We start from the raw sequence: 15,380 nt of genomic DNA on the forward strand, positions 1-15,380 counted from the left end.
ATGTACTCTGCCTTCTATATAGTTTCCAAGCCAATCTGAGAGTTTCGTCCATATATCAGCAGCATAGTGACAATTACATAATACATGAGAAATTGTTTCAAATTGTTCATTACACAATGAACAAACTGACGCTTCAACATATTCAATACTAAAAATAAATAACTGTTAGTACTTAAAAATAATATGTATAACTTTCAACTGAAACCATCTTAATTCAGAACTTTGTGTACATCTTTTTGTCATTAGGTTAAAGTTTTTCCACTCTGCATCTGCATAGTGTTTTTCAAGAAAATCTTCCCATTTACTGATGTTTAAACTTATGTTTTATAAATGTATGATTTATTAGGGCTTCATAAACTACTTCGCTTCCTTTTGTATTGTTTTTTACGCATTATATGGCAGCTTAGGCCTTTGGCAAACTTTAACACAATGTTTTATATTATTATTCTGTAAATACCAGACTATTGCTAATTTTACTTCTTGATAGGTAAAAAAGTCTGTCTTCAAACTGTATTTTTGTACAAATTCATCAAAATCATATAATTTCCCTGTGTCACGAATGAAGTAATTTATATATGCTTTACCCTCTTGATGCCATTGGAAAATAAATAGACTTACCGTCAATTTTTAATTCATTATTATACCAGACAGATTGCGTTATTGTGCTAGCATTGACTATCTTAACTCATCAACGCATGAGAAACACAAAATGCAAGTAGAAGCGCATCAACTGGACTTGGTCATGTTCTACCAAACTACCTCAGCGCCACAATTGTCGAAGGTCAATGTGACAGTTGGTCTTCAGCAACACAGGCTCGCGGACTTGGTTGATGCATGCCATCTTATCGCAATTGCGTAGATCGATGCTCATGATAGAAATCACTGGATTTTCTGGTCCAGACTCGATTATTTACAGACCGCCGTCATAAAACTGGAATATTGCTGGGTGCGTCGTTAAACAACAAACAAACAATGCTAGAGTATGTAACGATAACCTTAGCACTGAGATGGCTTGGTGGAAAATTGAACATGAACATGCTGAAGATGTTCCTTAAAACATTGAGCAAATGAGTTGACCAGTCTGCAAGTTTCGGCGCACTTGTTATGACATTCTGTAATAGACTGAAACACGCATTGTACAAAAAGCTCCCCTGTGTCTTCTTCATGCTCTGTTATTACCCTCCCAACTTCTCCCCATTCATCAATGTGTAAACCATTGTGATTCACTGATATTGATGTGATAACAGACATGCTTATTGGGTACCTCTTGGGACAGCTCAATACATTCTATTGATCACAAAGTGATTTGTGATTGTTATCTACTAACATTTTTGTATGTATCGATGACAAGCAGAATCGCGGTATTGCATTCCCTAATTAAGTCACCACAATGGCAATGGCGTGTCTGACTACAACACTCCGCGTGGGGAACCTTGATGAAACAGAATGATAAAAGTAGAAGTGATAGATTTCTCTTAGTTTACCGAGCTGCCAGCGTCTAGAAGGATCAGAAGGAGTATTGTCCTTTCTACTTCTATAAAGTAGGGATTACCCAGCGTCCCCTTTGTCATGACAGTGAGGACATGAGGTCTTATATAGACAGGGGTCATGAAACTCTGGATTGACATACTGTTTGGCAGAAACAGACGCTACGTTGACATTGAATCTTTGTACGACCTTAGCTGGATCACTCGCGTCCTACTAGCTGTATAGACTACACCTGGTGTTTGAGGATTCTGTGAACTGATGAAGTTCTGAGTTTAAGCATCCCCTGGGGATGAGAATATTGATGAAGATATACGTGTATTTGAAACGTTGTGATATTTCTACACCTGGTTTCAGCGGAAGGAGACCAAGTATAACCCACGCAGCAGATCGTCATACGTGTTGTGTATGACTAAGCATGGATTACAGAGCAACATAAAACACAACTGCTACAACTTTGTGATCTGAATATGTTGATACCTCTGAATCGTATCAATTTCTACGAGCACTTCTTGGACACCGACAGGACACATATCGGGCTGTTCCGGGGCACATGTAGACCACCATCCTGTATAATGATGTAGTTAAAGACGCTGTACCTATTTCTGGCCAGTAGACACTCAATGTGTCCATGGATCGCTGTTCAGGTTTCAAAACAAGAACAGCACACTAGGCTATTGACAAGGCCCTCACATAAAACATTCTTACGGCCAGTATACGTTTCGCTGTATTAACCAGCTAGCGTGGTATCGGAGACCAGATCTGAATGACAGCTGCAGCCACAGATCTAAAACTCTTTATATAACATGGATCATTGACTCGGCTGATAAGCAAAGTTTCCCATTAACGCGTCTATTTTGAAGCATGTCACTGGCCGTGCCCAAGACAGTGTGAATATAATCCTGTATGCTGAATTTGTTTTTTTCTAACAATCCAGGCATCTGAATTAGTTACAGTACATATAGAGAGAGTACAAGCTGTGCTATGCTACAACGTATTTTATTGACGGATATTTGATATTACCGATGATGCACATGTTGTCGGTGCTGTAGACGTTACCGGCGTTGTGAAGGATGTGAGGTTAAGATGACCCGGCACGTCAAGTTCAGCCAAAAGACTACCTATCATCAGGAGGACTTTAAACTCCCTAACATCCTCATCAACAACAGGTGAGTCGTTGTGGTAGCCTTCGTCTTCGTCGTTGTCAACGTCTTAGTGTAAATTGTAACCGTTGCTATATCAGTCGTCATAGTTAAAATGGGGTTTAACGTCGCTCTCAAGATTATTGCACTTATAAGCCATATTTATGGTTCCATGCCGCAGTTTAACATGGACACCCCACTCAGACACAGTATACTGACGACGAGCCCGACCAGTCATTGTTTTAGCCCTTAATGCCGAGCGCCAGACAGGGTAACAACAAGTACCATCTTTTAACGTCTTTTGGTATGACGCGGCCGGGGATCAAGCCCTTCCGCTCTCCGGGACATTTTGAATGAAAGGAGTTAAAATGAAATTCGTTGTATAATCACATCTTTTGACATCATATGGTATGACACGGCCAGGGGATCGAACCACTGACCTGATATTCGGGCAAACGCTCTATCCACTAGACCAAGGAGGCGGTCAAAGCAGTTCTAATGGGGACAGATAATACTGCTGTAGCGAGGACATCTAGCAGCATCAGTGGTTCTTGTACTTAAACATCATCATAATCGGGGGAACAACGTCGACTTCGATATCGTCAGCATCATGACATGTGGCTGCACCCAATTGTTTCGAGCGATTGGGTGGGGCTTACGAGTTCGCTCGTAACGCCTGATGACCAGGGTTCGAATCTCCACTTTGTTGGAAGAACATTTTGAATTTTTCCACCGTGATTTGGCTAGAATGTTGTATAACAGTGAAAATCATATTGACCCACTGACTGAAATGTGTGCGTGCGAGCGTGCGTGTGTGTGCGTGTGCTAGCCCACCGAGATACCATGCCGCAGTTTGACATGGGTACCCCACACAGACAAGTTGTATTACCCCAGCGCCAACCAGCTCTTGCTTTATCCCCTTAATGCTGAGCGCCAGGCAGGGTAGCAACACCTACCATCTTTTAACGTCTTTTAGTATGACGCGGCCGGGGCCTGAACAGAACCCAGCTCCCTTAACCCGACATCGCTCCAATGTTTACATTTCATGGGAACCGTCGACATCAAATACAGACTGCGTGATAGTTTTACAGCAAGATCCACTGTAATAGAACATACATTAGGAAGTCAACAGGCTTGTTGACACAATATACTAACTCAATAAATGTAAAATACATAAGCCGCTAGTCATTTCTACAAGTCACGTGTCCGCGACGCAAACAAACAGTCGTTGCCATGGCTGCACTGCAGTCCTAATTCTACCTTTATCGTGTCGATCAAACAATTATAAGAAAGCGAAACTGCTCAATGAAATATGCACTCCTCAACCATGAACAAGCAAAGAACTGTCGCCTTGACTGACGGCCGATAACACTGAACGGCTACACCCCACAGCTTGGGGCTGTTCCAAACATATAGTTACTGCCCTATGCGCGCGTGTAGTGTTACTACTCGCGTGTAGTGTAACTGCTAGTGCCTGTGGGTATTCTTCTGCGTGGTCATATTGTGATGGTAGAGATAGCAGCGCGTATTACGGGCAATTAACAGGTTGCTAAGGCTTTGTTGTTTGTTATAACGGGGTTAAATATTTCAGTTTATGGGTAAAATCCCAACCTGTCATTTTATTAAAAAAATATATGATAATGGGCTTTGTAAGCAGGTGCTTCCTTGAGTTGCTGTGAGCTGCAATAGACATACTCATACTACCTTACACGTGAATTCAAATTCTGATAGGCTGAGACCCATTCTGTTATTTTCAATGTACCCTGCTAACATGTGAAGCACATTTCTTAAGCTACCCACTCGAATCGCCGAACTGTTGGTGAACTGCCGTGTGCTACAAGTATCAAATACCATATGTTGCATGTCGTATTTACATGGTATATCCTTCGTGGCGTATATTTTATGTTATACATCATAATATTATGAACATATCCTGACCCATCGGTGGCACCCATCACAAACACATGCAAAGGCGGGTCAAATGCTAGTCCAAAAAAGCTCAGGAAATATATAGTAAAGGCCACATTTGGGATCAGACATCCCTGTGTTTAGGTTAAGCATGGCGTATGTTACATCGTGTATTTCAGAGTAAGGGATAACCATTTCCGAACTTAATAAAGATAAATTTACAAATGTATACAGTTAAACAATTATAGGCTATATTAATTATGTAATCAAAAGTAAATCCAAATCCTCTCTGGTGCTTTAATTTTTATTTCAAACAAAAAAGCTGCTTGTACCAGAAAGGACCGAGGCCAGTTTTAGAAATAGTGCAAGGCAAAGTAACAACAAGTACCATCGTTTAACGTCTTTTGGTTTGACGCGATCTGGGGATCGAACCACCGACCTTCCGCTCCCCACACAGACTCTGGTCAGTACACCGCGGAGGCGGTCAAATATCAGTAGTTCTTACATTTAATACATCTTCCAATGGAGAAAACACAAGTATAATCAACTCCAAGTATGTAATACATAATAGAACGTTCAACTAAAATAGCGATTAAGTCGATATATAGTTTAGTAACAAACGGTGTATCCTGAAATAGATATATAGTATTAAAATTTAAATCAGATATTCATTCGTCTTTCCATTAACTTCACCCCACACGGTTCGACGGTTGCTTCTAATTGTCAATGTTGAAACACAAACGACGACGGATAGTTTAAAGCATAGTTCAATCACAATCATTCGGATATTCGACCGCATGAAGCGTTTTACCATGACATCGAAGTGGCATTTCCTGTTTAATCAATGCTTTAATTCTGTACGAGTTTCAGTTGGCTTGATATGAGTTAAACCTTACCTATTTAAACTGACGATGGCTAAATCGCTTGCTCTGGTATGGGTTAACACTGAATGACTTCACTAACATGACATAGGATAACATGGATTAACATGGACTGACATTGGTTAACATGGACTAACTTTCTCTGACGGGGGTTAACATGGACTGACGTGCTCTGACGGGGGTTAACCTGGACTGACTTGCTCTGACGTGAGTTAACATGGACTGACTTGCTCTGACGGGGAATAACATGGAGTGACTTGCACTGACGGGGGTTAACATGGACGGACTTGCTATAACGGCGGTTAACATGGACTAACTTGCTCTGACGGGGGTTAAAATGAACTGACTTGCTCTGACGGGGTTAACATGGACTGCCTTGCACTGACGGGGGTTAACATGGACTGACTTGCTCTGACGGGGGTTAACATGGACTGACTTGCTCTGACGGGAGTTAACATGGACTGATTTGCACTGACGGGGGTTACAATGGACCGACTTGCTCTGACGGGGGATAATATGGACTGACTTGCTCTGACGGGGTTTAAAATGGACTGACTTGCTCTGACGGGAGTTACAATGGACTATCTTGCTCTGACGGGGGTTAACATGCACTAACTTGCTCTGACGGGGGTTAGAATGCCCTGACTTGCTCTGACGGGGGTTAACATGGACTGACTTGCTCTGACGGGGGTTAACATGGACTGACTTGCACTGACGGGGGTTACAATGGACCGACTTGCTCTGACGGGGGATAACATGGACTGACTTGCTCTGACGGGGGTTATAATGGACTGACTTGCTCTGACGGGAGTTAACATGGACTATCTTGCTCTCATGGGGGTTAAAATGGACTGACTTGCTCAGACGGGGGTTAACATGTACTGACTTGCTCTAACGGGGGTTTACATGGACTGACTTGCTCTGACGGGGGTTAACCTGGACTGACTTGCTCTGACGGGGGTTAGAATGCCCTGACTTGCTCTGATGGGGGTTAAAATGGACTGACTTGCTCTGACGGGGGTTAGAATGCCCTGACTTGCTCTGATGGGGGTTAGCATGGACTGACATGCTCTGACGGGGGTTAGAATGCCCTGACTCGCTCTGATGGGGGTTAACATGGACTGACTTGCTCTGACGGGGGTTAGAATGCCCTGACGTGCTCTGACGGGGGTTAGAATGCCCTGACTCGCTCTGACGGGGGTTAACATGAGTCGTTTTGACACGGGTTAATATGGACTGAGTTGATTTGACGTTAGGTTTAAGCTATGATCATGATTAACCTTTAGTGATTCATTCTGACTTGGATACATTAACCTGATTAAGAAACAACTGCTTTAACCGGCAAGTTATAAGGATACATTGTTTTCCCAAAACATGAACTTTCAAAGATATTTTCATTCGCCTATAAATCATACGTATCGACTTCAAGAAATGTGTGTAAATGAATATCATCAGATTTAGATCTAAAGACTCACATTCTAAGAGCTTTGTTTTCAAACCAGATATTTTTAAACCATACCCCCAGTAGTCTTTGTTGAGACAACTAAGCGCCTCGCTGCTCAAGATGTTAGCGTTCCATTAATACCCCTTCGTTAGGTTTCCCAGCTTTATCCCACTTCGTAACAAAAGACACAGGTATACAACTATTTATCCTTCGAGTCAAAGAAAATATTAACGTATATAAACATGTAGTGTCAACAAAGCGTAAAGCCAGTGACCCGTGATAACACATGGCCACGTTGGGGGGACGTACATATTTATATTGTGTATACTATATACTGGGTATTCGTGCAGGTGAGAGGAATGATGGGAGATTTATTGCATCTGGACATTGACAAGTATCTGCCGTTTATGCAGGACAGTCCCAAGTAAGTACTGTGTTGGTCAGAACTAAATGTGTATTTTGTTATATCTGAATAATGAATATTTATAAGAAGAGAATTTATGGATGTCAACTTCTTTATTATGAGCAACACAAGGTTTCGGAGTACATGCTTACTCCTTCATCAGGTGAATGATGCCATGAGGCAGAGAGGCAAGGGAAGCCAATGGATGATTGGCGCTGATAGGTGATTAGCAATAGACAATGGAAGGCAACACTTTACAGTAATTTGCGCTGATGGCATGGAAGGCAGTACTAAGGTATTATAGACAGGGTAACAGGCAATGGAATGGCTTCCATACCATCAGCGCAAATTACTGTAAAGTGTTGGCTTCCATTGTCTATTGCTAATCACCTCTCAGCGCCAATCATCTGTTGGCTTCCCTTGTTAGTTTCCACCTTTTGTTATCTTATTAATTTTGTTGTCATACATGTACATATATATCCTCTCTGCCTCATGGCATTCAGCAGCTTAACTATCCCTCAAAATCCCAGAAATACGCTTAAACTTACCCATCTCAAAATCAGAAATTAAAAGTGTAAACAAACAAAAAATCACAAAAAATGGCATAACCTATATCTAAACTCAAATAGCCAAATCAAAAGAATTCTCCATCCATCTCCATCCATCAAAAAAAATCGACAGAGTAATCACTTAACTCCAAACAGGACACACCAACCTAAATAACCACCTAAAAAAATTTTAAAAAACACACTACAGGTAACTGCCCACACTGTAAACAACCAGAAACCCCAGAACACGCACTCATCCACTGCACACACTACCTAACACATCGAACCGCATTACAAACCACCCTCAATCTAAACAAGGCTCTCACTCTAGAAGCAATACTAAACCCACAAAATAAACTAGAAAACTTCAAGGCCTTAGGCGTATTCTTAATCAAAACGGAACTAATAAAACGCATCTAAAACCATAATAACCTACCAAATGAAAATCACATAAACAAACAATCATCCACCATACCCAGCTCCCTTAGTTCTCCTCCCCAACCCCATCGGCATCTATTCCAAATCTCAAAATTCCCAAATTCTCTATAAGCAGCCCCTAAAGCACCCTCTTGGGTTGCACAGACCACTCTCGCCCCTTTCGGAAACACATTAAATGGCCTGGCCGGGCCCGTGTGCGAAATACGCATCAGTCGGAAAGCGCACGTTAAATCTCCAAAGTAAGTAAGTAAGTAAGTCATGGCATTCATTCACCTGATGAAGGATTAAGCATGAACTCCGAAACGTTGTGTTCTTCATAATAAAGAAGTTAACATCCATACATTCTCTTCCTTATGTGTAGCACTCGAAATGCATTTCAAAGACCTAATGAATATATACTTAGTTTGATAGGCATGTCTCAGAAGTTGATGGATGACAAAGTAGACACAACTTATGGATAACATCTTCTTTATTTATGGGGTGTCCTCAGATCTTTATTTAGCGGGAGCGAGAACTAAGATCTGGTTTTAATGACATTGACCTACCCCAGTAGTATCAGTAGAACACAATACGTGTATTTTGCTAGGGGCGATGGACGAGCATGTTTCAGAGAGCTCGTTCTTCACACCGAAGTTCCATGTTCATTTCTCCACATGGGTTCTAAGTGTTCCCAACCGTGATAATGCGGAAATAGTGCTTAGAGCCATGCCAAACAATATCCACTCACAAGTGTTGAGCAGCTCCATCAGTACGTTGTGGAGTATATAGGACCACGGATAGACTGACCATTCCTTGTTTTAGCCCCTTTATGTCGAGCGTCAGACAGGGTAACAGAGTATCATCTTTTAACGTCTTTTGGTATGACGCGGCTGGGGATCGAACCTCGGACCTTCCGCTCTCTGGGCGGACGCTCTACCATTAGACCACGGAGGCGGTCGATATTCCCCTTTGTGATAATGCAGAAATATTGCTTCAGAGATGTTTAAACAATACTCGCTCACTACTGTTCAGCAGAGGTTGTTAGTGTCGATCATCGTCTAGGCCTGATAGGGAAGTTCAGTAACAAATATGGGGGCACGGATGGCTCCGCAGTTCGCTGGCAGACTTGCGCGATTTGGGCAGAAACCTATGATAGTGGGTTCGAATCCCGGTCCGCCCCGATTATGTTTCTAGGTTTGTCAGAATCATACCCGTGCTCGTGGGTTTCACCAAAGTGGTAAACGTCTAAGACCTGCATCACTTCAGACTTTCCTCCCACATTAAGCTGACACGCCGTGATATAACTGGAATACTGTTAAAAGCGGCGTTAAACCTACTCACTCATTAACAAATGTACATGATGTCTTTGAACTGAAGTGTCCATCGGGAACTGTCCAGTGTCATGGCGACATAGAGCAAAGCTAATCACCAAAGTATTGTCCTGAGCTCTACACAAAGTGTTCCCGATCAAAGCATCGTGTGAAAAGACATACGTGGTCACAACGCATGCTAAAAAGCATTATGAGGCATTAAAACGTCTGGTTTATTTGTTCTTGGTGTTTTGCGTGAAAGGTTGTGAAGGTAAGCTTGTGGTTGGCTTCAAGGTAAGGAAAACAGTACGCAAGACAGTATAAGTTAGTTGTGTACACGGTTAGTGTAGGTAGGTGTCCGGACAAGGTGGTGTGGTCTGTGAACACCAGTAACAGGGGACGAGAACGGATGAATCGATGCAGCTTTAACACCGGGTGTCAAGACAAGAGGTAGGCCATCAAGTGGAGGACAATGATATTTACACCTCAATGTTAGTACAGTGCACATTGTCCGGTCCGGTCCGGTCAGTTCAGGTCAGGTCAGTTCAGGTCAGGTCAGGTCAGATCAGATGAAATGTGGTTTAACGTCGCGTTCAAGATTATTGCTCTCATACAGCGACGTGCATGCATGCGTGTGTGTGTGTGCGCGCCTGCGTGCGTGCGTGCGTGCTTGTGTGTGTTGGCTGCTTTTACTAGTCCGGACTAATGCCGATTTAATAGTGCTAACCCACTGAGATACCATGCCGCGGTTGAATATGAACCCCCAGACACAGTATACTGACTCCGAGCCGACCAGTACTAAGTAAAATTGCAAATTCGAATTGATTGGCGTTGAGTTGTGGTGCGTTCGGTTGGATGCGTAAGTCAGTAAGTGTATAGTTGAGTTGAGTTGAGTACACAACCCAAGGTCACGGTGACGGTAGCTGTAGCTAGGTGTTTGTTTGTTGTCTAACGCCGCACTCAGCAATATTCCAGCTATATAGGTCTGTAAATGATCGAGTCTGGACCAGACAATCCAGTAATTGAATATCAACCAAGTCAGCGAGCCTGACGACCCGATCCCGTTAGCAATTTCTTATTTGTTTCATTTTCACCTACCATGGGTGTAAACATTCTTTTACCAGGCAGTTTATTTTTACATTACATACATATATTTATATATGTCATGTCATACGAATTCAAAAGAAAGTCACCTTTCCTAGGTATAAGAAAAATTATCTGTCTCTGGACAACTTGGAACCTCAAACAATCTCGCGCGGCGAAGCGAGAGTTGACGTGTTTATGAAACAAAACAAGCAGGTTTCTAGGATCCGTCGCTGTGCTGTGATTGTGTTGTAAAGGTGTTCCGTGTGATGTCCCCGGGGCCGTGACTACCGTGGCGTAAATCCATAATAGATCACCCTACCCAGTCCCCAGACACAATACACCCTTACAATGACGATACTGGGGGAGAGGGGAAGGGGAGGGATGCGTATCCGGGGGGGGGGGGGGGGGGGGGGGGTACATGTACATACTGCGTTGTGTAACTACTGAACCAATGTATGTAGTTTATATATTGACTCCACATTCAAGCGGGATGCAGCTCCGTGGAAAAGGTGCTGAAAATTTTTTTAGGGAAAAAAGGTCTTCTTAAAATATAAAAATGCTTCACATTCGGGAAACAAATTTCACCTGAAGCAAAACAGTCAGTCAGTTGTTATTTTTGTTGACAAAAAATCACCAAATGATTTATTTAAATATTTTGTTACTCATCAACATCCACATTTAGTCAATTAATTATTTTGTGCTGAGAAAAAATGACCAATTGATTTAGTTATGTCTTATTTACGCGTCAACGCTGTTGGGTGGGATGGGTATTGCCCCCCCCCCTGCACTTACCCAACCCTCAGGGTGCCGCGTATGAAATTACAGCGGTGCACTTAGAGTTTTATTGGCAGTTAAGTCCTTACTCGCACAGTCGTTCCGCTGGCACCGTCTCCGCCTTACTTATAAGCTGCTTGTTGTAACATGATCTAGTTCAGTGTCTCTTTTACAATGGTTGCTGTGGGGGTGGGGTTGGGTGGGGTGGGGGGTGGGAGCCGGGAGGGGTGGTGTTATTATCATTCACCATGCGTTGGTCCTGAAATGGGTCATTATTTCCAAGCCACAGAATTTGTCTAATCTACGTGTCATTTTATTAACGTTGTAACAATCACTTGATGGATGGTTAATCTGCCGGTTGGGCTGTTGCTGCTCTGAAATACAAGTGTAGGCAAACTAGTCATGTCAGACTAACATAACCTCCTAGATTTTACTTGTGTAGTGAGTCAAACATTCCTCTATGTCGTCACGTCCTGGCGGTCGCACGGGTGGCCCAGTCGACTAAGGCGCCGCTATTCGCTGTGCGGAGTTGGTTCGAATCCCGGTTACCTAGGTTTCTCGGTTTGTCAGCACAACATTCGTGCTGGTGCCCGTAGGGTTCCCCGAAGTGGTTATAAACTCAATCTTATTATTATCTTTTACTCCGACATACGATATGTCATTGCGTGAAGGTCTGAGGACACCTCCGTAGATGATCTTTTCAGGTAACTTTTTTATGAGCCACTCACTGACGAGGCTTCTCAATTTTCGTTAAAACTGATCATGTATGATTTCTGTATCTAGAAAACGAACTAAAACGACAGGTTCCTATATCAGAAAAAAAAAGGCGGCGCCATGATATTGGTGTGGATAGTTACTATATCAGGTCGTTTCTGAGCGCCATGACAACTACCGCCGCCCCCCCCCCCCCCCCCCCCCCCCCCCCACACACACACACACACACCCACACACCCCCAAAAAAATATATATATAAAAAAAAAATGGAGTTCCTTCGTAGGAATATATGTGTTCATGTGTTTTGTGTGAGGTGTGAGGTGTACACATGGACATTTCCGACACGAGGCGGCAAACACATGATGTCGAATCGTTTTAGAAAGCTGACATCTGATTTGCCCAAGAACGCACACATCCTTCATATATATTTACTGGGCAGTCAAAGGTCGCTCAGAGTTCACCTGACGTGACCCTCTGTGTCTCAGATTTGGACGCAGTGAGGTATTGCGTCGAAGTAAAGATCCGAAATTAATGAGATTGTTATAAACGTCTACGACGAGCACCACGTCCTGCTGTGATATAACTGGCGTACGTTTGCTACACACCTGCATTGTCTCCAGACTCTTGGCGATGTTCGATTGATTCAGACAGTTCTCGCGTTCGCTTGGAAAATCAGTGTTGCCAAGGTATGACATAACTTGTCCAAACAATTTAATTCACTACTGACAGGTATTCTGATATGAACCAGGATACTTAGATATCGAATGTCAATCTACCATAACGTACATCAATAATGAATCTTTGATCATGGTTGTGCATCTCCAATTGGTCTTCTATCTTGTCGCAGATTCATCTTTGATTGACGGGTGCAGTTATTTGTTTAGCTAACCAATGTCGTGTGATGTTTGATTGATTGACTCATTTTGAGGTTTGATGTTTAGCTCACGACAGAAGAGTGATGTTTGACTCACCTTGTTTGATCTTTAATGTTTAGCTTACGAACTTTTTTGCATGTTTGATTGACTCTCGCAGTGTGATGCAAATATGGTAACTGAAATACCTCAACTCAGTGTCTCACCTCTGTGTTTCAGTACCTTCCATTTGTTGTATTTAACAATTCTACCTGTATTCAAATATACATTTATACCAGATATCATTGTTTGTACTTCAAAAGGAACAGCCTAGCTAGTGGTTAAAGCGTTCGCTCGTCACGCCGAAGAGCCGGGTTCGATTCCCGACATGGGTACAATGTGTGAAACCCATTTCTGATGTCCCCCGCCGTGATATTGCTGGAATATTGCTAAAAGCGGCGTAAAACCATACTCACTCACTCACTCACTCTAAAGGAACACGTTTATTTTAGTAAATGCATCGCATCTGTCTCTACTCTGTTTATACAGACAAGCACAAGGGCAACATTCTCAAGCAGGCTTTCTGTTCCTTCTGACGTTGCATTATGTCCAATGTTGTTATTTCACTGCTCTCAATCTAACACAGTTTGACTCTAATCAAAGCTGGTGGATAGAAATTTCGTCTGGTTTCGGTTCACTCAGGCTATGATAATCAACCGCACATTTTGTGATGTTGAATTGACTCACGACGTTTGATGTGTGGCTCACCAATGCAGAATGATGCGTAACTCACCAATGTAACTCACCAATGCAGAATGAGTAACTCACCAATGCAGAATGATGCGTAACTCACCAATGCAGAATGATGTGTAACTCACTAATGTAACTCACCAGTGCAGAATGTGTAACTCACCAATGCAGAATGATGTGTAACTCACTAATGTAACTCACCAGTGCAGAATGTGTAACTCACCAATGCAGAATGATGCGTAACTCACTTATGTAACTCACCAGTGCAGAATGTGTCACTCACCAATGCAGCCCACCAATGCAGAATGATGCGTAACTCACCAATGTAACTCACCAATGCAGAATGTGTAGCTCACCAATGTAGAATTATGTGTAGCTCACCAATGCAGAATTATGTTTGATTGATTCATGCAGTTTGGTGTTATATTGACTCAGGCGGTTTGATGTTTAGCTCAACCATGCAGTGTGATGTTAGATTGACTCGCCGAAAATGATTAACTGTAACAATGAGGTGTTTGACTGACGCGTACAGACTGACATTCCAACATCGTAAACACATTCCTCTCCTAGTAAATAGAAACCTGCCCACCATGTCGCATGTACCTTATTGTGTCCACATTAATCTGGACAGGAGTTTTGCCAATCACTGTTCATGTGCCAGCGGAGGTCCCTCTATCGCCGTACAATGTCCTTGGGCCACAAGGCGGTCGTAAAACACCTCCATCTAATAAACGTGGACCATTTCGCATTGTATCTATGGAACCCTGACCTTTTCACGCCATGTTATTACCACAGTATCATGTCTCCAGGTGGAGTATACGTGTATGCAGTATTCTGGAGACCCCAACCAGTGAACGCAGCTTAAGATGTGTGAGGTCCATCACGCCTTGTCATTGTACACATGGACTGGTAGATCCACGTTCCTTGTGTTCACCGACATAATTAAACACCCTCGCAATTGTCACTGCACAATTCGGTTCACTTCATCACTATTCACGAACCTAGGCTCATATCAAATTATTAGAGCGTCTTTTGTGTCACCACTGATCTAAAGCCATTTCACAAGGTGTTGCCAAGCGAACGCTACGGGACACTGAGCTGATTCAGGGGTTAGAGACTATACAGGTTCAATACAAGCACCCGTGTCCTCGAACAGCAAAGCCAACATTTCCCTTGAAGGATAAACAGCTTTTAGTGTTTCAAATGACATGTTGTTAGACCGACGTTTTTTGTGATGTAATTGTAAATACGTTCTTTAGAATACGTCATTGAAATGGAATAATTGTGGATTTAACAGCGTTCAAGGCGGAGTGGTGACACGAGGTTTTGTCCGTAGTCTTGATGGGAGTTTGGCATGAGATCTATGGTGTGTTCCCCCTAATAATGGCCGAGGGTTTTGTAGCATGTTTACCTGTACATTAACGCAGCTAGTTCAGACAGGTGAAAGTGAACGTTAACACGAAGAAGACCCTGTTTAGTGTGGCATAAAAGCGAGCGTGCACAACTCAATACTATCTACCAATCAACCAGGATCATACAGTTGGTGGATGTCAGAGGACCGCCCGGGGGTGGGGACACGCGAGCTGGGGGTAAGAAGTTGTCTAGTGTTACCGCCTGGTGGATATGTTACTTCAAGAATGTACCACACCTGAGGAGCGGTAGAGTTA

At 42.8% G+C, this 15,380-nt stretch overlaps 1 protein-coding gene across 1 annotated transcript; it reads right to left on the reverse strand.

Moving 5' to 3' along the window:
* Positions 1–5,728: 5,728 nt before the first annotated feature.
* LOC139453057 (protein LIAT1-like) lies at positions 5,729–6,624 on the reverse strand. Its single transcript, XM_071234679.1, has 2 exons — positions 6,337–6,624; positions 5,729–6,217 (listed from the first exon to the last, which is right to left on the reverse strand). Exons 1-2 carry the CDS (start codon positions 6,622–6,624, stop codon positions 5,729–5,731), a joined length of 777 nt encoding a protein of 258 aa, XP_071090780.1.
* Positions 6,625–15,380: the final 8,756 nt, after the last annotated feature.

The sequence above is a fragment of the Haliotis cracherodii genome, unplaced genomic scaffold (assembly GCF_022045235.1).
Source record: "Haliotis cracherodii isolate W230 unplaced genomic scaffold, xgHalCrac1.p SCAF_9, whole genome shotgun sequence".
NCBI lineage: Eukaryota > Metazoa > Mollusca > Gastropoda > Lepetellida > Haliotidae > Haliotis > Haliotis cracherodii.

Coding starts and splice junctions, on each gene's coding strand:
- LOC139453057 (XM_071234679.1), bottom strand. CDS start 6,624: ATGTTAACCCCCGTCAGAGCGAGTCAGGGCATTCTAACCCCCGTCAGA. Junction 6,218..6,336: donor CCAGGTTAACCCCCGTCAGA/GCAAGTCAGTCC, acceptor AACTCCCGTCAG/AGCAAGTCAGTCCATTATAA.